At 34.8% G+C, this 26,074-nt stretch overlaps 1 protein-coding gene across 5 annotated transcripts in view; it reads left to right on the top strand.

Moving 5' to 3' along the window:
* The first annotated feature begins 5,039 nt into the window (after window positions 1-5,039).
* Window positions 5,040-26,074, top strand: part of HBS1L (HBS1 like translational GTPase) — an 83,514-nt gene continuing 62,479 nt past the window's right edge. The window contains exons 1-5 of one of the 5 annotated variants that reach the window (XM_081250814.1): window positions 5,040-5,231; window positions 8,059-8,124; window positions 16,382-16,510; window positions 19,636-19,830; window positions 21,044-23,192. In XM_081250814.1, coding sequence (XP_081106940.1) covers window positions 5,189-5,231; window positions 8,059-8,124; window positions 16,382-16,510; window positions 19,636-19,830; window positions 21,044-22,515 — 1,905 coding nt within the window. In that variant the 5' untranslated portion in view covers window positions 5,040-5,188 and the 3' untranslated portion in view covers window positions 22,516-23,192. The other 4 variants (XM_081250813.1, XM_081250812.1, XM_081250816.1 and 1 more) reach the window with 4 other exon arrangements.

The following is a 26,074-nucleotide window of genomic DNA, read 5'->3' as shown; positions in this document are numbered from 1 at the left end:
AGCTGCCAAAGTAGTGTTGTTTCAGCAACAATAGAAAATTCTAAATTTCAGTCTAAATTGATTGGTTTAGAATAGAAAACAAAACAAACTGCACTCCGGGAAATATTGATATATTACCAAATGAATTCTAACCCAGATATATCAAAGTTCTTAGTTTTTATATATATGTTTAAAATTGGACACTTAGAGGGTATAAAGGAAACATTTGAAAACTGTATGGTATATATAGTCTCTTATTCTATGTCAAAGATAGGCTTGAATATACCAAGGATTTTCCCCCTATTTTTCTTTTTATTTAGTTTTTTATAGAGGTATAACTTATGTACTGAAAGGTGCAGATATCTTAAATATACAGCACAATAAAATTTTACATATGTATAAAACCTCCCTTGCTGTTTTTCAGTGCTGTGTATTTTCCTACTAAATGGATATGCCACATTTCATTAATCTAGTCTACTGTTGAAAATCATTTGGTTTGTTTACATTTTGGGGCTATTATGAATAAAATTGATGTAAACAAGCACTGATTTTTGTGGTGTCTGTACTTAGATGTGGCATTTCTGGGTCACAAGGCATACAAATGTTTAGTATTTGGCAATGCTGACGAAAGTTTTCAAAGTGGTTTTACCAATTTGCACATGCACTAGCTATGAGACTTCCAACTGCTCCACATCCTCACCAACCCTTACTATTGTCAGTGCTTTTAATTTTAGTCATTCTGGTAGGGGTACACCCATTATGATTTTATTTACATTTTTTTTGATGATGGGTGACGTTGAGGATGCTCAATGCCCATTACAGATATTATTTTTTTGTGAAGTGCCTCTTTGGGACTTCTACTCATTTTTAAATTGTTGGGGTTTTGGGGGGGTGCATAGGTTTCTTTGTATATTATAGATATGAGTTCTTTGTGAGATATATTTGCTGCAAGTATTTTCTCCTAGGCTGCAACTTGCCTTTTTACTTTCTGAATGTTGTCTTTTGATGAACAGAAGTTCTTAATTTTAATAAAGTTCACTTTATGAATCTTTTCTTTTATGGTTAGTGCTTTCTGTGCCCTGATTAAAAATCTTTGCCCCCCTTCATGCTCTAAAGATATTCTCTTATGTTTGGTTTTTTTTTCTACAGTTGTGGTGAAACAACTTATTGACAAGACTATCCTCTTCCTTTCTAAACTGCAGTGGTATCTCAGTTGTAAATTGGATGATCACACATGTGATTTCTTTCTTCACAGTGTTTCAATAGTATATTTGTCTATCCTTTTGTCAGTATCACACTGTTGTACTTACTGTAGCATTAAAGCAAGTCTTAGTGATAGTGTAAGTCCTCCAACTTGATTCTTTTCTGAGATTGTCTTGGCTATTCTAGGATCTTTGCAGCTCCATTTTTATTACAGAATCTGTCTATTTCCATCAAGAAACTTGTAGGATTTGACTAGGATAATATCAAATATAGATTAACTTGGGAGGAATTGACATGTCTTCCATTTAACATAATAATAGTGACTCTTCCAATCCATGGACATTGTATATTTCTCCATTTAATGTTATTTTCTTTATTTTTCTCAGCAATGTTTTCTAGTTTCAGTATAGGGCTTACCCATTTTTCCTATATTCATCCTAGGTATTTGATATTTTTTATGCTAATATAGCTAATTTATTTTTAATTTTTATTTCCCTACTGTTTGTTCTTATTATATATAAGTGCAGTTTTGTGGGTATTGATGGTACTAAACAACTTATTAATTTTAATAGTTTAATTATATATATTTACCTTGATATTAAAAATATATTATTCACAATAGAATAAAAATATTATGGAACAATTAGAATTAAACCTTCAAAAGTTGTGCAAACAAGTCACTGAAAACTAGAAAGCGTTATTGAAAGTAATTAGACATATGATGTGCATGTGTTGAAAGACTGCATGTTTAAAATGTCAATTTTTCCCAAATTGATCTATAGATTCAACAAAATATTAGAGTCCCAGCCAGAATATTTGTAGTAATTGATAACCTCATTTTAAAATTCATATGGAAATGCCAGGGACCTAAAATAGCTAAGAGAATTTTGAAAAAGAAGATGAAATTTGGAGGATTAACAATACCTGATTTTAACATTTTTGAAGCTACAATAATCATGACAGCATGGTATTGGTGTCAAGCTAGATCAAAAGATCAGTAGGTCAGTGGAACATAATGGAGAGTCCAGAAATAGACCACACATATATGAACAACAGATTTCTGATAATATGCAGATGTAATGCAGTGGAGAAAGGACCTTCTTTTCAACAATGGTGCTGGAACGATTGAAAATAGATATAAAAAAATCTTTGATCCAAATCTTACATTATATACAAAAATCAACTGAAAACAGATCATAAATCTAAATGTAGAACCTAACACTATAACACTTATTTAAAAATAGAAGAAAATTTTTGTAACCTTGGGTTAAGCAAAGGTTTCTTATGTATGAAATCAATAGCACAATCCATTATTAAAAAAATTGATAAATTGAACTTCATCAAAACTAACTTCTCCTATTTGAAAGACACTATTAAGAGAATGAAAAGGCCAGTTACAAATTGAACGAGGTATGTCCAAATTATATATCAAAGAAATTGTATCCAGAATATAAAAAGAACTCTGCAAAGTAAAATTAAAATTGACATTAAAAATTGAAAAAAGATTCAAACAGACACTTTATCAAAGAGGATACAGAAATGTCAAACACACATAACATCTTTAGACCATACCAATTGCTGGCAAGGTTGTGAAGAAAATGGAACTATGTTGCTGGTAGGAATGTAAAATATTGCAACCACTTCGGAAAACAGTTTGGCAGTTTCTCAAAAAACTAAAGATAAAATCATATTGATAATCCAACCATTCTGCTCCTAGGTATTGACCCAGGATAAATAAGTTTATGTCCATACAAAGAGCTGTACATGATTCAAGCACCTACATGGATGAATCTCAAAATTACTATGCTGAGTGAATGAAGCCAGAGAAGAAAAAATACATATTATATGACTTCCTCTATATAAAATTTTATAAAATACAATCTATATCTATAGTGACAGAAAGGTGATCAGTTTTTGCCTAAGGCCAGGGTGAGGAGGCAGCAAGGTGCAGGAGGGAGAGATAATAAAGATACTTGAGGGAATTTTGTAAATCTGGATAAGTTCATTATCTCGGTTGGGTTGATGGTTTTGCTGGTGAATATATATGTCAAAGCTCATCAAATTGTATACTTTAAATATGTGCAGTTTATTCCTTGTCAATGATTCTTCAATAAAGGTGTTAAAAACTTTATAAGGTAGCTATGCTACTTTCACTTATAATTTTTTTTAAAAATTGATATGAAAACGAATTAGTTGTATAGTTGTTTGTGGTATTTGTTAAATATCTCATAGCAAGATATATCTATTATATATTTTATCTATCTTCTCAAATTCATTAATTTATTTAGCAAACATTCAAAGTGCCAGACATTAGGGTGCTAGAGAAATAAACATAAAGCTTTCCAATTAGCGGGGTAGAGAACTAGAATTTACTGAGTACTTAAGGAGTTCAGAGCATGTCACCCTAAAATATGCTTTGGTATATTGATTATTTTGAATTGAAGTAACTTGAGAAACATCAAGAAGGGCTCTCAGGCCTATACCTTTCCACCTAAAAGCAGGTCATAAAATTTCCTATGAGAAAACTGTCCTTCCTATACCAGAAGACAGATAAGATACCATCCTTATCAACAGAAACTAGGAATTGACGCTGAAATGGGTTTGTACAAACTTACTGAAACATCCCTTATCTTCCACTAGTTTTGCTGCCCCTCCCTTGCCCCCAGAATACTTTTCCTAGTCACAATTTAAAACCCATAGCCCAAACCTTTGTCTTGTCTGTGTGAAATCCTTCTACAAGGATAATTATTCACAACTCTGTACGTTACATACTATTACTATCTCCATTTTACGGACGAAGAAACAGGCTACAACATAAACATTACCTAAAAGTGCAAAGTAAACACTTAAGCCATATAAAATTAGCAACTATTTTTCTGTAAAATTTTGTCTTGGAGTTACATTGAACAGCAATGATAGTTAAAAACAAACATTTGGTGGTTAGACACATTCAAACACATGTGTAAGTTACCATTCAAGCCACTTACAAATATGAGTTGAATTTGTATCATTATTTTTTTCCATTATGGATAATAAAAAGCTAAGTAAGCTTTTATTTCTAGAATTTCATGTATCACCGCTTCAAAAATATAAAACTAAAACTAAAGTGTAGTTTCTTCAGTAAAATAAGGAGGTTGATTTTTTACATAGCATCATTCACTTTGTGACCTAAGAAATGACGCTTAATAATAGGTTATAGATTTATTCATTAACAACATTCATCACCATTTAAGGCCAGTATCTAAGAAGCTATATTTAGTAATCTTAGCATGTTACTGTGTTGAATGAATGTTCACTGAATCCTCTATGATCTGATGATAATCATTACATGGCTAAGGGCAGACAGGTGTTTACTAGAGGTATTAATGCAGGATGGAGCACATACATGAAACCACGAATTGCATACACAAATGCATGGTGACCTATTGTAGCCAGGTTCTCAATGAAAATATACCCGTTTATGAAGAGTCTTTTTTTCGCCTTAAAACTTGGACTAATTCTTATACCAAACGTATACAAGTTTGTTAATGCCTATTAGCGCGTAAGTAGGCCGCAAAGATGAAAGCTGGATAAAACAAGGTTCGTGCTCTTATTGAGCACACAGTCAGCTTTTTCACTAGATTATCAGAAACCAAATTTGGAAAATAATCTGGAACGCCGGCGTAGGTCAAGGATACCGACTCGAAATATTAAGTCCAAATTAACAAATTATAAGCGGTGTAATTCGTCTCCTTCGAAAGCCCCGTCAGTCAATTTATCTGTAGGCGCGGCCTTGCCGAAACGCGCCCCTCCCGTGAGCATGAGTGCGCATGCGTCCTCAGAGAGGCGAATGACCCTGAGAGGTTGCCGTACTCAGATAAGACGTTGTGCGTGCGCAGGCGCTCAGCGCTGAGGCCTGCCGGAAGCCAAGATGGCGTATAGGTGTTCGCCAGGCCGCAGCTGGCGTCTTGTCAGTATCTGAGCTGGTAGTTTGTAAGCGGCTGTGGCGAACGCCCTCTCCTCCGTCATGGCCAGGCATCGGAATGTCCGAGGCTATAACTACGATGAAGGTAGGTGGCAGGTTATGCCGGGACGTCATTTTCATAGTTCCAGCCGGGATCGCAGCCGGTTGGCACTCACTTCCATATGTCAGTTTCTCGTCACTGGTGCCAGGCTGGCGTTCAGAGGAGGCTCATTTGGAGAAAATTACAGGACGCCTGAGCTCCACCGAATGGCGTTGTTTTAAGTAGTGATTTTTTCGTTCTGGGATTGGTTTTATTTAGGGTAGGGGAGATGCTGCAGGGCCTCATATGGGAAGGACTTTTGAAAAGGTTGGGATCCGGTGATAGTTACCCACGTAAGCATTATTACCTCTCCCATTGTTTTCCCCCAGGTCGGCTACACACTTTCCTACTTCGAGCTTCTCTCCCCGACCCTCCTTTCAAACAGGCCCATGAAACTTTCTTATTTGTAAAACAAGGATTGACTTAATGCTTACATTCAGCTGTTCTGCTGTAACTGTTAGATTTACAGGGTAAATCTTGTGTGTTTGTTCCTACACACTGATGTTAAGTATTGCCTGTGGACCACTGTTACCTGAGAAATGACTTTAGCCTGGGAGATATTTTTGCAAATATCCTGTAAAAGACACGAATAGGTCTAATTACTACTTATGCATTTCTTTAATAGATATTTATCATGTCCTCAGTCAACATTGAGTGCTTGGAGTACTGTTTGAGCTTTGGGGACCAACAGCAAGATGTTTGAGGGAGTTTAAAGAGGGAGATACACAAGTAACAGATGATTGTGAAGTGCTGTGGGAGCTACTTCAGTGAGAACAGCTGTTCAGAATGAGTCGGAGGGCTTTAAGTAGAACTCGTATGTGAAGGAAGGCATCCTGAAGGAGGGGTGTTTGGCTTGAGCGAGTGAGTGCTAAGTATCTTCTCACCTTAGCCACCCCACATCAGGTTTTCAGATTTCTTTGGAACAGTTGATGACATCATAACCAAGCTGTTCCTATAGCATCGGAGGTCCATCCCCTTTTCTTGCTTGTGAAAGTTCTACTTATTTTAAGTGTCCAGTTTTTCTCTCTTCTCAGTTAAGCTTTCCCTTCTCTCAGATAATAATTTAAAAATTCTCAAAAGTAATATAACTTCATTACAGGGAATTTTTTTTCATTACAGAGATTTTTGTGCTCCAAAATCTATTGGTTCCTCTCCTTAACTCTCATTGTGTTCTTCTCTGTAATATGGGTAGTACTTTACAAGACTGCCTCACCTACTAATTAATAAAAGTCCCAGGAAGGCAAAGCCCATACTTTATTTTTATATTTTCTCCATTAGCCAGTACAATGCTTTATGTGCAGTAAATACTCCAAAATATTGTTGAGGAAAAGAACCACTTTACAAAAATCCCAGGAAAGAATTCTCTTTATCTTCTGATACTGTAACACTTTTAGGGTTCATTTCAGTACTGAAAAACTGACCCAGTGTAAAAAGATTCTTGTTGTCTTTAATATCCAAATATATTTTTTTGTGAATGGCTTCTCATTTATTTGCTAATAATTTTTTATTAAGTCGGGATTGTGATCTAATAATTTATTGAATGTGTAAAAATTTACACATTTTCATCCAATAGTAGCATTTATGTAATTTTTCTTTGCCATAAATATTTGGTCTCAGCCTTTGAACATGCTGTTCCTGCTGCTGCTACATGAATACCCTCAGAAATTAGCTAACTATCCTTTGGAATTGGTTTAAAATGTGACATTCCTGGGGATCTTTCTCTAGCCACCCCACTCCCAATTCTGTTTTTGTTGTTCCTATGTGTGTTCCTAGATCATTCTGTATTCTTATGTCTCAAACACTCGTAATATCGTTTTGTAATTGCTCGTTTTCTCCTGTGTCTTCCCTTGTTAGATTTTAGGTTTGTAGAGATCTGGGAATGTGCCTGCCACTCAGTCTTGTACCCCAAATGTCTCTGATCGCCCCTGGCATAGTGTTAGTATTTGTTGAATGAATAAATACACTTATGTAAACATGTTTATGTGCTTTGTGGGTTTTTATAGATTGATTCATTAATTTATAATAAAACAAGTATTAATTTATGCCAAGCATGTGTCAAGTAGTTGTCTAGACAGTCTTGCCCTGAAGGAGCTTATAGTCCATGGAGTGAACCAGGTATGGTGCTTTGAAGACATTCAGTTAGAGGAGTGTGCTAGAGAATAAAAGTGGCAGGCAGGGCTTGCTGCTTTACCCGGAGTGGTCAGGGAACACTTCTGAAATAGATGACATTTGAGCTGGAACCTTAACTAGGAGAAGGAAACAGCCATAGGAAAATCTGGGCAAAGAGCATATTGTAGTCAGTTTGAAAAAAGGCCAATTAGCTAGAGCAGAGGGGAGTTTAGGATAAGCTGGGTTTTGTGCATTACCTAGCTTTACATGAAGAAAAACTGCCTTCATGGTCTGATTGTATACCCTGCGCTAGTCAGTTGTATGGAAAATAAATGTTTTGGTTAGAGCAGGCATCTGGTGAAAAAATGGATGGAAGGCTTATTGCAGATTTTTGTTAATACTGGAAGGACAATTCAAGTACATGGTGTATGGGATTATTCTTTGATCACACGAAGTGAAAACTTGGAAAAACTTCTTCAAACTCAATTAGCTTAAAAATCTAAAAACATGTATGTCTTTATAAATATAGAAAGTCGGTAAATACCTACTTTGGGTGGAATTTTTAGAATTTTTTTGAAAAGTGGACATTCTAAGTTCCTTTAATTTAGATGAACAATTAATTTAATTTAATTTATTTTGGAGAGAATTCAGATGTTTCCTCATTAATAACTAAGAATATAAAAAGAACTTGTAAGTGAATTTATCTCTTGTATTTTTATTTTAGATTTTGAAGATGATGATCTCTATGGCCAGTCTGTAGAGGATGATTATTGTATTTCACCATCAACAGGTGAATTTTTAAAAATAATTTGATTTTCATTATTTGGGTATTTAAAAATGTTAAGTAAATGTTATTGTCATTCTAGGACAGGCATGTTCCAGGAGACTGTAATATTATGTACCATTTAGAAAAATAATTGTATGTGAACTTTAAAGGTATATAAAATAATTTCTTTACTTACAAATGGAATTTAAAATTTTGATTCCATCATTTGACTTTAAACAATTTGAAGAAAACTCTGAAAACTATGGATTTCTAATATTCTTTGCAGCATGCAATTAATCTGAATTGACTAAAATGGTAATTTAGTCAATAATGAAAATCTAAAACTTCTGAAGGCAGACAGCAATTAATTTTATATTCCCAGGAAAATCTTGAATATTAGAAACACTGAAGTGTTATGCATAGACTTCCCTTCATAGAGTACTTTATCTACTGTAAATAAACCAAATACATGTAATTCATACTTCTGATGGAACTGCAAAGTGATTTAGAGTTCAGATTCCTGTAGGATTCCACGTAAGAGCTGCATCTTCTGTCTCATTTGCTGAAAATTTTCTTCTTTGTGACCATATAACAAAAACATTTCCTATGTTCTTTACAGCAGAGACAGTGTCTTTATATATATATATGTGTGTATATATATATATATATTTTTAATGTCTTTATTGGAGTATAATTGCTTTACAGTGGTGTGTTAGTTTCTGCTTTACAACATAGTGAATCAGCTAGACATATACATATATCCCTATATTTCCTCCCTCTTGTGTGTCTCCCTCCCACTCTCCCTATCCCACCCCTCTAGTTGGGCGCAAAGCACCGAGTTCATCTCCCTGTGTTATGCGGCTGCTTCCCACTAGCTATCTGTTTTACATTTGGTAGTGTATATATGTCCATGCCACTCTCTGACTTCGCCCCAGCTTACCCTTCTCCCTCACCATGTCCTCAAGTCCATTCTCTATGTCTGCATCTTTATTCCTGTCCTGCCCCTAGGTTCTTCAGAACCATTTTTTTTTTAGATGCCATATATATGTGTTAGCATACGGTATTTGTTTTTCTCTTTCTGACTTACTTCACTCTGTATGACAGACTCTGGGTCCATCCACCTCACTACAAATAACTCAGTTTCATTTCTTTTTATGGCTGAGTAATATTCCATTGTATATATGTGCCACATCTTCTTTATCCATTCATCTGTTGATGGACAGTTAGGTTGCTTCCATGTCCTGGGGATTGTAAATAGTGCTGCAATGAACGTTGTGGTACATGAGAGACAGTGTCTTTGATCCAGACCTTTTTCTCACTACTTTCCCTAACAATGCGTTTGTTTTCAAATTTTAGCCTACTCTATAAACAGTTGGTTAAAATGCCTTGATAAATTTTACTATGCCATAAAAATGGGTACAATTACATATAGTTATGTACAGCATAAATATAATTCATAAAACTCATTTTCCACAAGTTGAAAGGTTTAATATAGTAATTAAAATTTCTATCAGTGTGCCTTGTCTTTAATAACTTATCATCTCCTGAGCTGTTTTGTGAACCTGCTTTATGCCTCCTCTTAGTCTCTGAAGACCAAGTATGTCCCTTCTGACTTTTTAGAATTTCTTTTTCTTTATAAAGGCATAGGTGCTCTAGAAGTTGTCATAGCACCTCTACTCTTCCTGTCATCTTTTTTCCTGTTACTTATTACTCTGTAATGCATCTAGCTCTTTATGTGTACTTTAATCATTTAGCCTAACTAAAAAGAGCCTTTCTTCTCTTCTTTAATGTTACACTGTTATCAGTCACGATTTTATTAGGAGATAGAAATTGCACCAGTTGTTTTGCCAGAGAGATTCTAATGTAAAAAGTTGTTAACTAGGTATTAGAGACAAAAAATGCAAACCAAAATATCAAGGAGGTAGTAACTTTAGGAAGCATTTATCATCTCTATTTCCTAGGGGAACCAATGGACAAGGTTGAAGTCAACCTTTAGAGCCTGGTGGGGGGCTCCTTTGAGCTGGGACCTAGATGTGTAGCAAGAGGGTTCTGCTTTGTTGCTTTGCCATTGAAGTTCAGAGGAGGGACTGTAGAGCTGGGACTGAGACCTGAGGAGGGGCTGCTCTGTGGCTGGTGTCTCTGAAGGAACACTGTGAAGCTGGGCTTCAGCCTTTTGAAGAGGGAATTCTAGTGGGCTGTCTGGTCATGGTTGAAGCTGGTTCTGGGAGTTTTGGAAAAACTGCAAACTGATATAAATTGCAGTTACTGGAACAAATGATTTCTGCAAGATGAAGTGTTGCTGGGGTGATGGTGACCAGATAAGAAACAAAAAGGAAAGGAGCATGTGTGTTCCTCTTCCAGCCTTCCAGTGTCCCTTTAGCATCTCCCTGTTGGCTCATCCTAAAAGGGAGCCAGCTGTCATAGAAGAAATGTGCTTTGCAGACTTCAACCCCAGTGTCACAGAGCAGAGTAAAGAGACTGGGTTAGAAGCTGAGAGGCGGCTTAATCAGCATTCCTTTAAAGCTTCTTATTCAGTGATTCAAAAAGACCATATTTTGTGGGGATTAGGGATAAAAGAAATTTCAGTTTTTCCAAGGAACCTCCCAGGCATTTGTCATTTGCAGTGTGTTAAAAAAAACTCTATGGGTTAACCTTTTGGGGTGCCTTACAGTTCATTATTATCAGTTGACTATGTGACAAAGTAATGTCTGGTAGCACTAACTAGTATTACAAGTGAACTAAAGATCATGGCATGTTCATGAAACTGAGAAGGTGATGTGGGTGCGATAATTAGATTTGAGTTTTTTAAAAAAATCTCATATAATAGAGACTGGATTGAAGGTGGTACATAAGTGGTTGTAGATAGAGTAGTTAGGAGACTATTCTACTAATCTAGAGGAGATGAGGATATTTCAGGACTGTGTTCTCAAAATGTGGTCCATGTATCGTTTGCATTACTTGAGGATTTGTTCGAAAAGTAATTCTGGGCCCCACCCCATAGTCAGAAACTCTGAGGGTGGGACACAGCTACTGCTTTGAGAACCATTTGTTTAGGACAGGGGTGACAGCAGGGGATTTGCAGATAGATTCAAGAGATAATTGCAGGAGCTAAGGTCTACTTGGAAGTTGGTTGACTATGGCTTGCACAAGGAAACCTTCATAGGGAGAGGAACTACTGAAAGACATCTTAATATTGCAGATTAATGCATTCATTTATCTAGGCTTGTCTAAATAAATCATGCTTAACCTTGAGTAATGAGCTAACACTACCCAGGGTCAGGCATTCTGAAGGTGTTTTTCTGAGATTTGCTTTTATGGCCTACCTTTCTTGAGGTCATAGTTTATCCCTTGTCTCTCACAGCCCTTGATATGTGTCTTGTCTGTGGTCCATATTCAGGACAGCCTGACTCTTTGAGAGTTACCTTTGTATACTCCAGGAAGTCAACCGACTTCATCAAAGCAGGAGATAGTTAAATGGTTCTGACTTTCTTCTGTGACAAACTGGTATTTTTAACAAAACCATGTAGTTTTGGATTTTTAAATTTTCCAGAACATCTATAAAGTAGTAGTAATATCAGATCAGACACTTTTCCTCTTTAGTGGTATATTTTTCCAAGCAATTTTAAATTAAAAAATGAATAGTTTTAGAAGGATACTTTCTGTTCTTAAAGAAGCAGCTAATGTCATTGAAGAGATGATTGAATTCATGGTCTAATGAATTCTGGTAATTGAATGACTATCAATTAATAGGAGTTTCTCTAAATTTTATTATGTATTTTTTAAACTCTACTAAACACAGTTTTGTCGATGGAAAGGTGATTTCTAAATGTTATAGCTTTTTTTTTTCTTTAGAAAGATTGACTTTGATGCTGAATATTGAACATACATTAGGGAGCTGGAGCCTATAAATAAAACTTTGAACAGTTATAAATCTTGTTTCAAGTAATATAATTAGAAGTGGTAAAAGATAAACTGAAGCATATTAACATTTTTAAGAGTTTATTTGAGCAGATATCAGTTTGAATCAGGTAGCTCCAAACTGGAAGTGGTTAGGAGCACTCCACCAGCAGGAGCTGGGGCAAGGTTTTTATAGAGAATACATGAAGCAAAGCAAGGGAATTATTTGGCTGGCTACAGCTTAATGCATTACATTATTTGGGGGAGAGTAGTTGGTTTTCTGTGATTGGTTGTTCTTAATCCTGAGGCCTTTGCAGGAATTGACTCTGGATTGGTTTTCCCTTTGCAACCAAGGCATTAGAGCCACTTCAGTCTCATGGCTTCCTTGTATGATTAATTTAACAGTAGTTAACCGTATTCAGTCCATTCCATGTTAATTTATTGAGCATCAATTAACATGTAAGGAAGCTTGTTTAAAAGTTCCCTTCAAATGACAGTATGGTGGGTAAAGAAGTAGTCCTGCCTGAAGGAGTCTGGAAAGGCTTCTGGAAGGAGGTGGGATTGGGACTGGTAAATTTGGGAGTAAGAATGGCATCCTAGAGAGGAAACAACAGTGCTTGAGCAGTGGCCTCTAAGTGAGGCGTGTTTGGGAAGACTCACATGATTAGTGCAGTTGCAGCACAAAGAGGGCTCAGAAAGGAAATAGCCAAATTGTGGAAGACGGTTTTTAATTTTAGGTGTGTAGTTTTAGCTTATTGAAGATTTTTGAGTTAAGGGGGTCATGTTTAGGAAAGTAACTGATGACAGTATACAAAGTGGACTACATCTGGGACAGATGAAAGGGGAGACTTGTAGGCTCTTTCCTACCTTCCCTGATGAATACCAATCAGCTGGGAGTAATTGTAAAAATAGAGATTCCCTGCCCCATTCCAACACCACTTAACCAGAATCTCCAGGGGAAGAAGCCTAGAAAGCTGTATCTTTAATGAGTGCCTCACATGATTTTTATTTTAAGATGTTTAGGAAGCAATATTAGGCAATTGCAGGAGTTAGGTTTTGAATTCTCTGAATTTTTATGTTTATCAAAATGCTTTAAATTGTAAAAGTCACTATGGGTGTCCAATTTTTCAGAAAGCATTTCTGTCAAAGTTTGTGATTAAATTTTTAGAAAAGAAGAGCATTTTTTTTTTTTTTTTTGCTGTACGCTGGCCTCTCACTGCTGTGGCCTCTCCCGTTGCGGAGCACAGGCTCCGGACACACAGGCTCCGCGGCCATGGCTCGCGGGCCCAGCCGCTCCTGCGGCATGTGGGATCTTCCGGGATAGGGGCACGAACCCGTGTCCCCTGCATCGGCAGGCGGACTCTCAACCACTGCGCCACCAGGGAAGCCCCAAGAAGAGCATTTTATATTTATCCTTTTCTCTCCATTGCTTTTCTCTCACTCTTTTTTTAAATCATATTTGTTGCCTTTTGGCTCTCATTTCAACTTCCGAGATCTGGATGCTTCTTTTTTCCCCAGCAGCTACTTTCCCTGGGGAATTTTCCTACCCACCATCCCTCTGCACTCCCGGGCAAATCCAACCATCATTTACTTCTAAAACAATGGCCACAGTTTCTGAGTTGGATTTGTGTGTGGGAGGGGGTAGGAAAAGCCCCCAGGAAGAAGAATACCTCCTTGGGGGTAGAGTAGAAGCCTGGATTTTGATAACTTCCTTTTTCCCTGTCAATATTTCCTAAGTGAAAATTGTTCACGGACGTATCTGATTTCTTCTCTCACTTAATTTTTGATTTGTCTTAGGTTTTTCCTCACAGTTCAGAGCTATGAGAGAAAGTTGGGGAAAGTATATTTGTTACTTTTAGGCTAAACTGAATAGTTAATTACAGCCACGAAAGTAGTTTGAAAATCATCAGGCACAAAATGACCTGGTTTACATTTTTTAACGCTACCACATTTTATTGTATCTAAAATGCCATGGATTGTAAGACATATTGTTATTTTACGTACCACTTAAAAAAATCAGCTGTCAGTCTAAGTATTACATAATACTAAGATGCCATTTGATTGTAAGACATCCCTCATTCTGAGATTTTTAACATATGAAAAAAATGGTCGTCTTAGAAAATCTGTGGAACAGGATATTTTTCTTGCTGTTTAACCATGTTTCCTTTATAAATGGCAGTATTGTATTTTACTTGCACAAGAGGGAGGGAAAATAGTGATATATATATATATAGCATAGTATGTACATTTTTGAAAAACCTTGTGGTCTTTAAAATTGTATACTAAAAAATAGCAAAACCTCTGGGAAAAAATAGGATCATGACAGACCACTCAGCCCGTAAAGTATCAATACTAATAAAACCAATAATCATCTAATAAAAATGCTTGCACACTTGGAAAGTGACATTAACTTCCTAATAAAGATATATTTCAATATATATGGGACTTTACATTTAACAAAAAGGTGAAAGCTTGATAGAGGTGTAAGGAAGAGTTGAAACTAATGACTAATGTTGCAAAGGCAAAATACTCACAGGTCTTAGAGAGCCAAGCGGTAAGCATGCACAAAACAGGACACATGGCCAAATGGAGCCAAGAGGAAGAATGTGGGGCTATCTGGCATTAAAGTACAATTCCAATTACAGTATAATGTTCTATGGTTGGTGTTACTGAACTTTGTATTTGCATTGGAAAGTGCTGGGGGGAAAATCTCATAAACCAAAGCAACTTGAATGTTACCGTCATCATTCCCCTGTTGACCATTTGGTATAAACTAGTTTGTGTTAAGGAAACATGCGTTATAGCAGAATAGATTGAATTCTCTCAACTGCTCTTTATTTCTCTTATTCTGTTCTCCTTGTTCAGGTTGTCTTCCACCTCTTCTTCAGTTTTTCTGACGTTCTTGCCTTCTTTATTGTAACTGCTCTAGTCTTCAGTGATTACTTAATCTTCTGTGCTTCTGTAGCACTTGTCATCTGTACTACTCATTTGGCTTTTAAGATATGTCATTACCTTTTCTTTTTTTGCCTTTCCTGCTAATCTGTAAGGCCATCATTGATTTATACTATAAATAAATAGCACTTACGCCATGACCTTCTGAGTATAGGTGTTACCCTTAAGTCATAGTATTTTCTATTGTCTATATATGTGTTATCTATACATTTTGAATGCAGTTAGAGATTCCCTTTCATGGATAGTGCCTTCCTGAAAACATGCACAAAAGTCAAATGTGGGAACTGTGAGCAATAGACATACATGTTATGTGCACTTCCAGAAAGCTAAATAATATAAAATCCTTGATAACACCTTGCCTTTAGAATACTGTATTGATGTTTTTATCCTTCTTAAACTTATTCTTTAATTTTATTCCTTGGCAATTGAACACATTCTCCAGGACTTGAGTTCAGTGGGCATCCAGTTGACGTGGAAGAGTGAACACTTAGGGCATTCATGAATATTCTCTCCTTTGCTCACACGTATTTCATGTATGATACTCAAGCATCTGTTGGCACTTAGATATTTTGTCTTTCTACCTATTAATGAAAAATATAATGCCCAGTTATATATTGAGTAATGACACTGCCAATACTGCAGAGTAGCACAGACTTCTGTCTGAAAGTCAGAGTTAGGTATATGACACTAATATACAGTCTCAGTGTATGATTGAAGTATAAACTGTTTGAAAGTTAAGGCCTATGGGGACTTCCTGGGTGGTCCAGTGGTTAAGACTTCGCCTTCCAATGCAGGGGGATGTAGGTTCGATTCCTGGTTGGGGAGCTAAGATCCCCACATGCGCTGTGGCCAAAAAACCAAAACATAAAACAGAAGCAATGTTGTAACAGATTCACTAAAGACTTTAAAAATGGTCCACATCAAAAAAAAAAATCTTTAAAGAAAAAAAAAGTTAAGGCCTATGATTTTGGTCAACTCTTGGGTTCAGGCAAAATTAGTAGTTCTTGGAAAGTGAAAATCTAGTCTGTTTTTGGTATTTTCTTAATTATGCAAATGAACAAATTTGATATGAGGTTTAAAGTATTTGTATCAAAGAAACAATTTCAGGGAAGATGGAGTAGTAGGCAAGGATGAGATATTAGGAAAGGTAATTTTTGAAAACTGTGGAGAAAGTAAGCTCAGTGTTTATGAGATAGAAGGAAAGAAGGGAGACAATTATAAGAGTCTAGTGAATGGTTAGTAAGGACATTTGAGCAGAATTTGGGTGTGATATGTTTTGTCTTTTTTTTGTTTTCATCCATTATTATAAATGTGGGCAAATGACTGTAGGTGGTAGGTCAGAATCTTTGATTTTTATTTTAACTGTTGTTAAAGAAAAAAGTTAATGGGAAATGGCTATAGTACAGCATTCTTTAATCATTGTATATTTTAGCTGCTCAGTTTATTTACTCACGACGTGACAAACCTTCAGTTGTTGAACCTGTAGAAGAATATGATTATGAAGATTTGAAAGAATCCTCCAGTTCTCTTTTGAACCATCAGCTAAGTGGAATTGATCAAGGTATAGTAAAAAGTAGTCTATCTATGTTTCTTATCTGAAAATGATTAATAATCAGTTTACCGGAAATTATCAATTTTATTGTTCATAATAATGATCATGGGTAGTAATGGTATGAACTACCATTATATCTTATATCTTCAAGGAAAATTTACATTTTATTATATTTTGTGAGGACTAGATGGTTAACTGTATGGTTGAAAAATTGTGTGGCTGTTATGTAATAACTGGAATTTTTGATTGAAATCTCCTTAGGACAGAAACTTCAATGATTTGTTTTCTTTTAGCAATATTTATTGTTTCATAAGCTCTATGTAGAGCTTATGGTTAGATTACAGAAGCTCATTTCCTTGCAAAATGTTAGGTTCCAAAAGTCTGGTTTTTATTAAAAAAAAAAATTTAAGTCTGAAGTAATACTATACAGTGTCCTGATTGGTCACAGTCATGTAAATTAAGTTTCAAGGTAGAACTCGTAAATGGTAATGGCATTGGTTCTGAGTTTGCTTCTTTTTAGTTCTCGTAAACATTTTAACAAAGATATTTTATATTTTGGTTTTTGCCTTTTATAAATAAATTTCAAATATGACATTGTTTCAAACATACTACTCAAGCTATAGATTGATGAACAATGTAGTAGACCTAAAATCACCAGGTATAACAGTAATGCCATCCGTTGGTAGTGAGCAGGGCTGAGCTGATTTGCTCTTTCTGTGGAGTGTGGCTTTGTTCTAGAAATGTTTTTAAATTGAAAATTTATAACAATTTAAAAACAGGAAAGGGGGAGTATATGAATCTGATAGCTGATCTTTGAATAAATTGGTAAAATATATGTCAGCTGCTACCCAAATCAAGAAAAATGGAGAAAGCACAAATATACAAAATTAGAAAGTGGGAAGGGAAACAACAGAGAATAAAAAAATTCATCAACTCGGCAAATACATTTGTCAATCTGGATAAAAGTTTGTAGAGGAGCTGCTGTATAAATTCCTTGATAGTTTCGATTATATTTTTAAAGAATGTGTTATAGTTGTCATTGTGGGGAGAGAGGGTAGGAATAAAGTTGAAGTCTTATACTTTCTCTGCTGTGCCTCAGAATGATTAAGGAGGTATGAAATTCAGAGTTATGTTTGAGAATGAAAGTTAATCATTCCCACCTGACATATGTGAGTAATTGCATGATAACAATAATAATGATTGTAGCTAACCTCTACTAACTGCTTTCCGGGTATTGTTCTAAGTGCTGTTCAGGTAATTGCATATTTAGTCTTCATTAACAACCTTATGAGGTAGGCCAGGTATTGTCTTCATTTTACAGGGGAAGAAAATGAGACACAAAGTTACTTGGCTGAAGTTGCACCAGCTAGTAAGTGGCATTAAGATATGAACCAAGACAGCCTGACTCTTTATGTCTACTCTTTGTGTATGTATAGACAACAGTTGCTATAATTAATTAGAAGAGGCCCTGATGCTAGCTATATACTAAGTATTCTGTTCCAGTTTTAGTAATTCATGTATTTATGAAATAGGTATAATTTTTCAAGTTTAGCTTATTAGCCTATACTTAATTTTGGTCTCAAGCAAAGCAGAATTACCCAAATATTTGAGAATTTATTTTTAATAATTAAAAAAGGGAGCAATGGAAAAAGTATTAAACACTTCTGTTTTTTAAAAGAAAGGATATTGGGGCTTCCCTGGTGGCGCAGTTGTTGAGAGTCCGCCTGCCTATGCAGGGGACATGGGTTCGTGCCCCGGTCTGGGAAGATCCCACATGCTGTGGAGCGGCTGGGCCTGTGAGCCATGGCCGCTGAGCCTGCGCGTCCGGAGTCTGTGCTCTGCAATGGGAGAGACCACAACAGTGAGAGGCCCGCGTACTGCAAAAAAAAATAATAATAAATAAAAATAAATAAAGGATATTGCTAGTAGATTCCTTGTTCAGTATGTAAGCATGTAAAAATGTAATGTACAGTGCATTCTGTGAACTGGTTTCCCTGGATTAAGGAGTCTGAAAACTTGAGTTATGTTTTGATTACTGCTAAACTTAGTAGTGCCATGATTTTCAGTCCTCTTCTCTTTATGACTTAGAATTTGATATATCTAAGTCATAGAGTTACTGTGAGGATTACAAAGGATATATATACATGTGTGTATATGTATAATGCATATATATGTATTAATATTTTGAAAATTGTCAACTGCTATACAAATATAAATTAATATATTCATGCATTTTTATTTGGTGGCCCTTAGGTACCAGGTACTATTTTAGGATCTAGGGATATAAAGCCTTTGCTCTCATGGAATTTATGTCATTATTGAATGTTATTAGTAATTACTTTTTATAATAACATAGTCATCAGAAAATAAAAATCCTTAAAGATTTTAGACATCCAGATTCAAATTTTTGTGTTTAAAATGAATGTCCAGGCACTTCCCTGGCAGTCCAGTGGCTGGAAATCTATGCTTCCACGGTAGGGGGGCGCAGGTTTGATCCCTGGTTGGGGAACTAAGATCCCACGTGCTGTGTGGTGTGGCCAAAAAAAAAAAAAAAAGAAATGTCCATTCTTTCCTTAATCTATTGGATTTCCTAATATTTGTGGCATTTTTATGCCAAGTTATCTTGCCCATTTTTAAAGCATTGTTAAGGATGATTTTAGTTGGCTGAGTAGAACTGAAGTTAGTCTGAAATAGAAAGTACTTAATAATAGTTAAGGTAGTAATGCAAGAAATTTAAGAAATATACTTAGTGATTAACTGGGTTCACTAACTAGTTAGAAATATTTTCATAATTAACCCTCCCTTTCTACACACGTAAAAAATCATCAGTATAGACCTCATCATCCTCATTGACTGAAATAGATTTTAGTGTATACAATTTACGCTTTTTTCAAGGATTAGTCAATATTACTTTGGAGACATTTATTGTAGTGATTTCTTAATTATTGAAATTGTTCCTCTGGTAAGGGAAGCTAGGTATATTGTGGATAAAAATATAATCACTGTAATTTTTGCCAAGGAAAAATGAGTTGAACATCCTACTATAGTTTCAAATCCTTTTTTCAGTTTTGAAGATTGAGGGTTCTTTCATGACACCACTTAGTATAGCTTTTAATTATTGTTGTCTGTTCTAGCTCGTCTTTTTTCATGCCTTGATCACATGAGGGAGGTACTTGGAGATGCTGTGCCAGATGACATATTGATTGAAGCAGTTCTGAAGAACAAGTTTGATGTGCAAAAGGCTTTGTCAGTGGTTCTGGAGCAAGATAAAATGCAGAATTTGAAGGTCAAGAGTGAGGGAGCAATATCTACAGGAAAGATAGCAAAAGGTATGCTTTTACTTGTTCTCTTTTAGTTTTACAGTTAATGCTTTGAAAGAGGCTTTGATTTGATTGAGCTGTTAAGAGAAATGGGCAGAAAATTTTGCATGTTACAATAATTCTTAATTATTATCAATTGATTTTCCAGTTGGTGAATTTTTAAGCTCAATGACTGCTTTCCCTTCACTCTGTTAAAGCCTGTTTTTTTTATTTCCCTGCTTGTTCTTGTACCTAACAGAATATAAGGGAAATAAAATTAGATAACAGCAAGACAGAACACTTTCTGCTTTTTATTATTGGTTTTTTTTTTAACTTTAATGGGTCAGGAGATAGAAATTAATAGCCAGACAATGTCAAAAAAATCCCTTTATGGTTATAACATTTTATGAGTATAATTTACTTTTATATAAATATCCTAAGTATTATAATTCTACCACTCTTTCATTTCATAGCCAGATCTTTAATTTTAAGTTTTAGTATTTGGGGTTAAATTTAGAACTTAGTCCACAAGAGAAGGGAACCAATTATATTAATTGGTATGATGCCTGTCAGTAGGAGCATGGTGATTTGTTAACTGGGTTGATATTTCTCATAACCTAAAGACTAGACTTTTGCCATAGCGAAATTGTATACAGTCTGTTACTATGAAATAAGGGTCATTTTTATGTAAATTAAAAGTTTTTTTATTTTGGTGGGGGGTGGGATGCACTTCTAACTGTCCAGTAATATGAGAATGAGTCTGTAATGTGTCATCTATATTAATAGTTTATCCCAGATCACAGTAGAAATTATAGGGTATTACTTGTTTGCATGTTTTTAATACATTAAAAATACAGAAGATGAACCTAGTTCTTTCCATTGGTTTTTTAAATGTTTTGAATTTGAGACAATCCTGACTAAAATTTAAGTATCTTAAAACCTCACATATATAAAATTTGTGAAAATTAGAACATTGACTAACTTGGTAATTACCTTTGTATATATCAGTGAACAAAGTATGAAGGTCACTTAAGATGGTTAAAGGAAGGTAAAATCCTTTTTTTTTTTTTTAGAATGTTCGCTTTTTATTAAATAATGATCAGGTGTCACTTTATTCATGCCATAATCAAAAGAAACATTTAGTAATTAAATGCCTCATTTCATGTTTCCTTTTGGTTGCTGTGACTGTCTTCTGCATATGTGAACCTATTCATCTGAAAATTAATGGCTCTTGTAAGGTAAGGAGTCTTATTATCTTCCTCTGAAGTTTCAGCTGATAATGTTCAAAGCTCTTGTCTTCAATCTGCAAACCATTTGGATTGCAGTAGCAAACCCTTTGATTTTTCTGGCCCAGTAGCAAAGTATGGATTATATCATAATTCTTCGGTTGTACCAAGTCACTATTTACTCCATAAAAAAAAGAAACTTGACAGACCTAAAAGTGAAAAGAAACTAGAATCATGTAAGTTAACAAAAGAGCTGTCGCTAGCTGACCTAATTGATGATATGCCAAGAGATTCTTGTAAAAGTCAGCCATCAGTCAGATTATCATCCACAGATAGTCTGGAGAGTCTACTTTCAAAGAGTCTAGATGCTGATTTGTTAAGACCTCATGCATCTGAATGTATTTCCAAAGATGATTCTGCGTTCAAAGGAATACCAGATTTAAAATCCTTGATGATAAAGAGCACAACACCTAATAACGCTTTATTTATTCAAAATAATTCAGTACCTGATTTGCAAAACATTCCAGTACAAAACAGTTTAGGAAGTTTAAATAATCCTTTGCTCTTAACTAGCTCATTGGAAAATATGGCTGTTGGTAATTTAAATGCTAGTAAAATGACTGAAGTTGGAAGTGTTTCTTCAGTTGAACAAAGTACCAAGAATTGCATATTAAAAAATGACAACTTGCAGTTTTCCCAATGTGAAAGTCCATCCTTAGCTGAACTGTTTCAGGAGCACAAAGAGAACAATCCAAGCCAATGCTTTACTTTATCTGATCTTTGTAACCAACCATCTGCCAGTTTCACAGATCTAAGTTTGGGATCCTTTCCCTTGTCACAACTAGCAAATCGGTATCAGTCTTCGACTGGAATATCAGAATTAACAGGATCTCTGTCATCTTTGGCATTTTGTAAAGCTTCTCCAACAAGAGACCTTGAGAATTTGTCACTTTCTGATTTGATTGCAGAAACAATTGATATAGACAACTCTCAGATTAAGAAAGATTCCTGTATGCTCAGTTTATGTGAAATGAGGTCACCTGGAATAGATTCTAATATCGATCTTAGTGTCCTCATAAAAGCCCCAGATTTTGTTCCAAAACCTGTAGTAGACCAATCTGTTGCTCCAATACCAGGAACTAAAGTTCTAAGTTCAAAATTAGGGAAAAGTTCCAATTCTTCTGAGGATAATAAGAAAAACAGTAAAGGCTCTCTGACTAGGAAACCACCTTTTTCTGTCTCTTGGACCAAGGCCCTTGCTGCCAGACCTTCAGCTTTTGCTGCAACACTGTGTCTTCGTTACCCATTGAAAAGCTGCAAGCGACGCACCCTTAACCTCTATAAGACTTTTCTTTATAGTAGACAAGTTCGAGACGTAAAGGACAAAGAAATAAGTCCTCTTATAACAATAACACCATTTGACTTCAAATCAGCATCTCCTGATGACACTGTGAAAGCTAATCAAAAGAAAGCTTTTACTAGAGAATAGTAACAAAAGGAAAACTTAATAACTATTGTAGAGCTTTTTCTTTTAAATTAGTCTTTATAGGATTACTTTATATTATGGGATTTAAGTTGTGATTTTTGTATTAAAATTGTCTTAAGTCAGTTGATAACGTCAGTTGATATGTACTTTTGCACTGAAATATTTTTTTTATACTCTGTCTTCTTTTAGTGATAATTGGCTTTAAGTTGATAGCCTACAATGGGTGTATGTTTACAAAGTGCTTATGGAAACTTGATATTGTGAAATCAAACCGCAGCTATTTTTGTTTAAAGCATTCAGCTTTATAAGTTTTTACAATGAGACATTTTCTTTTATAAAATAATTTTGTGCTTTGTTCTTAAATGAAAATGCCACCACTTGGGATTATTAGGCTTAGTGATGAAGATTTTTCTTATTTGTGGCATAGCATAGCTGAGACCGTATTATATTTTAAAATATTAGTGAAATCATTCCCAGTTTCATTATTTTTCTGCAGGTGAGTACTAAAACTTTTCTATTAGAAAATCTTAAAATTTCTGACTTTTAATAATACTGTGGAGGTTGTTGAAATACATTTTTCATGATAATGAAATGAAAATCCTTTTAAGGGACCATGTACATATTAAAGATGGATTAATACATAAATTATTTTTATACATTTTCAAAACCATTTGTGCTAAATGAACGCTTTAAAATAAATATATATAAAGTCTTTTCAAGTATGGTTGCATGTTCTTTGAATAGATAATCTTATCAGTTCTTTCACTTTTTTTTTTTACTATAAGTAATGAAATGTGGAGTTTTCCTCTTTGCTACTGACAGCTTTATGTGCTATAATGACAAAATTTCAGCAATGGCAGGCCACATAAGAGCTCTTCTAGTCAGTAGAACAAGTACGTAATTCATCCCTTAAAGCAGTCATCCTCAACTAGCAGTCAGAATCACTGGGGGAGTGTTTTTCAAAACACAGGTACTGTGGTTTCACTCCAGATATGGTGAAATCAGTCTCTGAGTGATGACACTTGGGAAGGTGTATTTTCAAAATGGTCCCCAGTTGATTATGATGGGTTACTTCTACTTGAGAACCGCTGCCTTAAAGAAATCAGTAGAATGAAAGAAATTACTAATGCTAAGGATAACGCTGGCCAACTTGAATTTTTAATTTGTATTTTCCAGTAATTAGGAATACTGAGGAATATTGCTAATTAGGAATTTAGGGTCTTTTGCCTAAGAAGATGCTCTTTTTATATTATTAGTTATTTCTTGCAGGAAAAAATATATAAAATGTTATTTCTTAATGAGAATAAAATAGCTATATTTTCCCAGTAAAGAAATATTTTTCTCTCACAGCTACTTTACTGTGCATTTGATAATTTTTTTTGTTTCTTGTTTATTTTCAGAATGACATTCCAATCTTTTTAGTTGTGTATGATGTTTTTATATCCAGTGTTTTGGTGGGAAAACTTAAGCCAGCCTGTGTCTTCATTGTTCTTGACCAAACACTTTCTTGTGATGTCTTCAGTTTTTGTTTTTAATTGCAGATTTCAGTGCATATCATACTGATGCTTAGATAATATAAATCACAAGTTATATTTCATGCTTGATTTTAAAGTTTGAATTACTCCAACTGCTGATTTTGTTTTTCTAGTCTTGAACCTTAATCAAACATTTTAGTAATTTTGAACTATTAGTCTATGACTCATCAACTAGGTTTATATAGTGTAGGCAGTCTCCAGTTTAGAAGTGAATTGTATTCTAAGTGTTTGTTTGGAACTGACAATAATTCCTGATAGATTAAATGCTACACAAGTGGTCCCTTTGCTCATGAATCCACAAATACTTGTTTAATCCATATTGAAGTTGAACAGTGTTACTGTTATATTACCTTCTTTTATAACAAACTAATTTTCAAGTGGAAATATACTTTTTAAGCCATATAGCAGATCTTATAGAGTGAACTAGATCTCCCTTTGTTGGCTGATCAGGATTGTAACTACTATTTATGAGATTTTTTTTTTTTAGGGGAAAAAGTTTCTGTATTACAGGATGATAGGGAAGGTAACAATTTTTAAATGTCTCCCTATTTCCATTTTCACGGCTACTGGTCTGTCAGGCATGTATCTGACATGCTCTTGTCCTGTTGACTGAGATCTCTGAGATTCAGAGACTGGAACCAAGAAGACCCACTGTCCCTTCTACCCTTGGCCATTGGCCCTTGGTAGACAAGTGCCTGCTTGTTCACGGATACATTCCTAGTGACAGCAATTGTTTGCACTAAGTGCATATTCTGCACCAGCTGCTGTTTATTGACTGACTGCTGTCTTGGTAGCTCAGGTATGCTAAGTTTTTTTGGTTTATTTTCCGGTTCAAATACCAGTTTTGAAGTGCAAAGCCATTTTTACTTGCATTATGATTAAGAGCATTGATAGTTTAGGAATAGAAATAATGTAATTATCTTCTAAATGATATAAAATACAAAAGACATCTAAAATGACCATTTTTCCTTTTCACTTTTTTTGGTTTTTAAAAGAGCTGGTGTGTTCATAGATGTTTTTCCCTCTTGCATTCTAAAGTCTTTAGTTGACTTTTTTGGTTATGGTTCTTCTTACCATTAATTGCCAAGAACCAGGGTTTCACTTCTGTACAGAATATTTTGCTTAACTTTTCTTTCTTAATTGTTATATCTTTTTCCTATTTCCTAGTTACTGAACTGGTATTCTAGCCTCTTTTCCTCCCTTTAGCTTTGAATCTTTCTTTCTTAAACTTTTCTTTCACCTTTTTTTTCTCATGTAAATAGTAATAACCATTTCCAGTGTGTTATATTTAATTTTTAGTAGTCAGTGGGAGGTCATAGAACTAATTGTCCTACCAAGGATAAAACTAGTCCAGTGCTTTTCTATATGTGGACCATTGCAAATAAACAAGTACACAGTTTATATATTGAGGAAGAACTATGTATCAAGTTTCTGTTTTGTGTTCACACAAGTGTATATTTACTTGTAAAATCAGTTTTGTAGTAACCTAGAAATTGTTTTCTATTACTTTTATAAACAAAGGTAATGCTGACTAGACGAGGGGATTCATATGAATTTCTTTAGTAGTTTTCTTTTATAATTATATAAGGCTCAGTGTATGCAGTTGTATATTGTAATTTTAATTTCTAGGGTATAAAATACTTGTTACATTTTGAGAGTATATATACATTTTTGTAAAAGCTACATTGAAATAAATTATAATTCAGAGGTTTTCTAAAATCAGATGTGAAAACATCACAATTTATCCATTAGGATTTTTTATATAGGCTTAATATTTCAGAGTGGAATTTTAATAATTTATGATGAAGGTTTCTGTAAACAAATTGAAAAACAAGCTACATGGTTGTGAAGACTTTCTTTGAAGATATTTGTCATTTAGAATTCTTGTTTTCCAAAAGGTAGAATTTTATGTTTTTACTTTTTAGGACTCACATAGAAACATTATTAAAGTATAGAATATTGGTGACATGGGTAATATTGCAAAGGTGGCAGTGGAAAGTAAAAGAATCGATAAAACTACACATTTC

Source organism: Mesoplodon bidens (assembly GCF_964165515.1).
Source record: "Mesoplodon bidens genome assembly, chromosome: 12".
Lineage (NCBI taxonomy): Eukaryota > Metazoa > Chordata > Mammalia > Artiodactyla > Ziphiidae > Mesoplodon > Mesoplodon bidens.
Note: the sequence above shows the minus strand (reverse complement) of the source record. Positions and strands in the feature narration are given on the sequence as shown.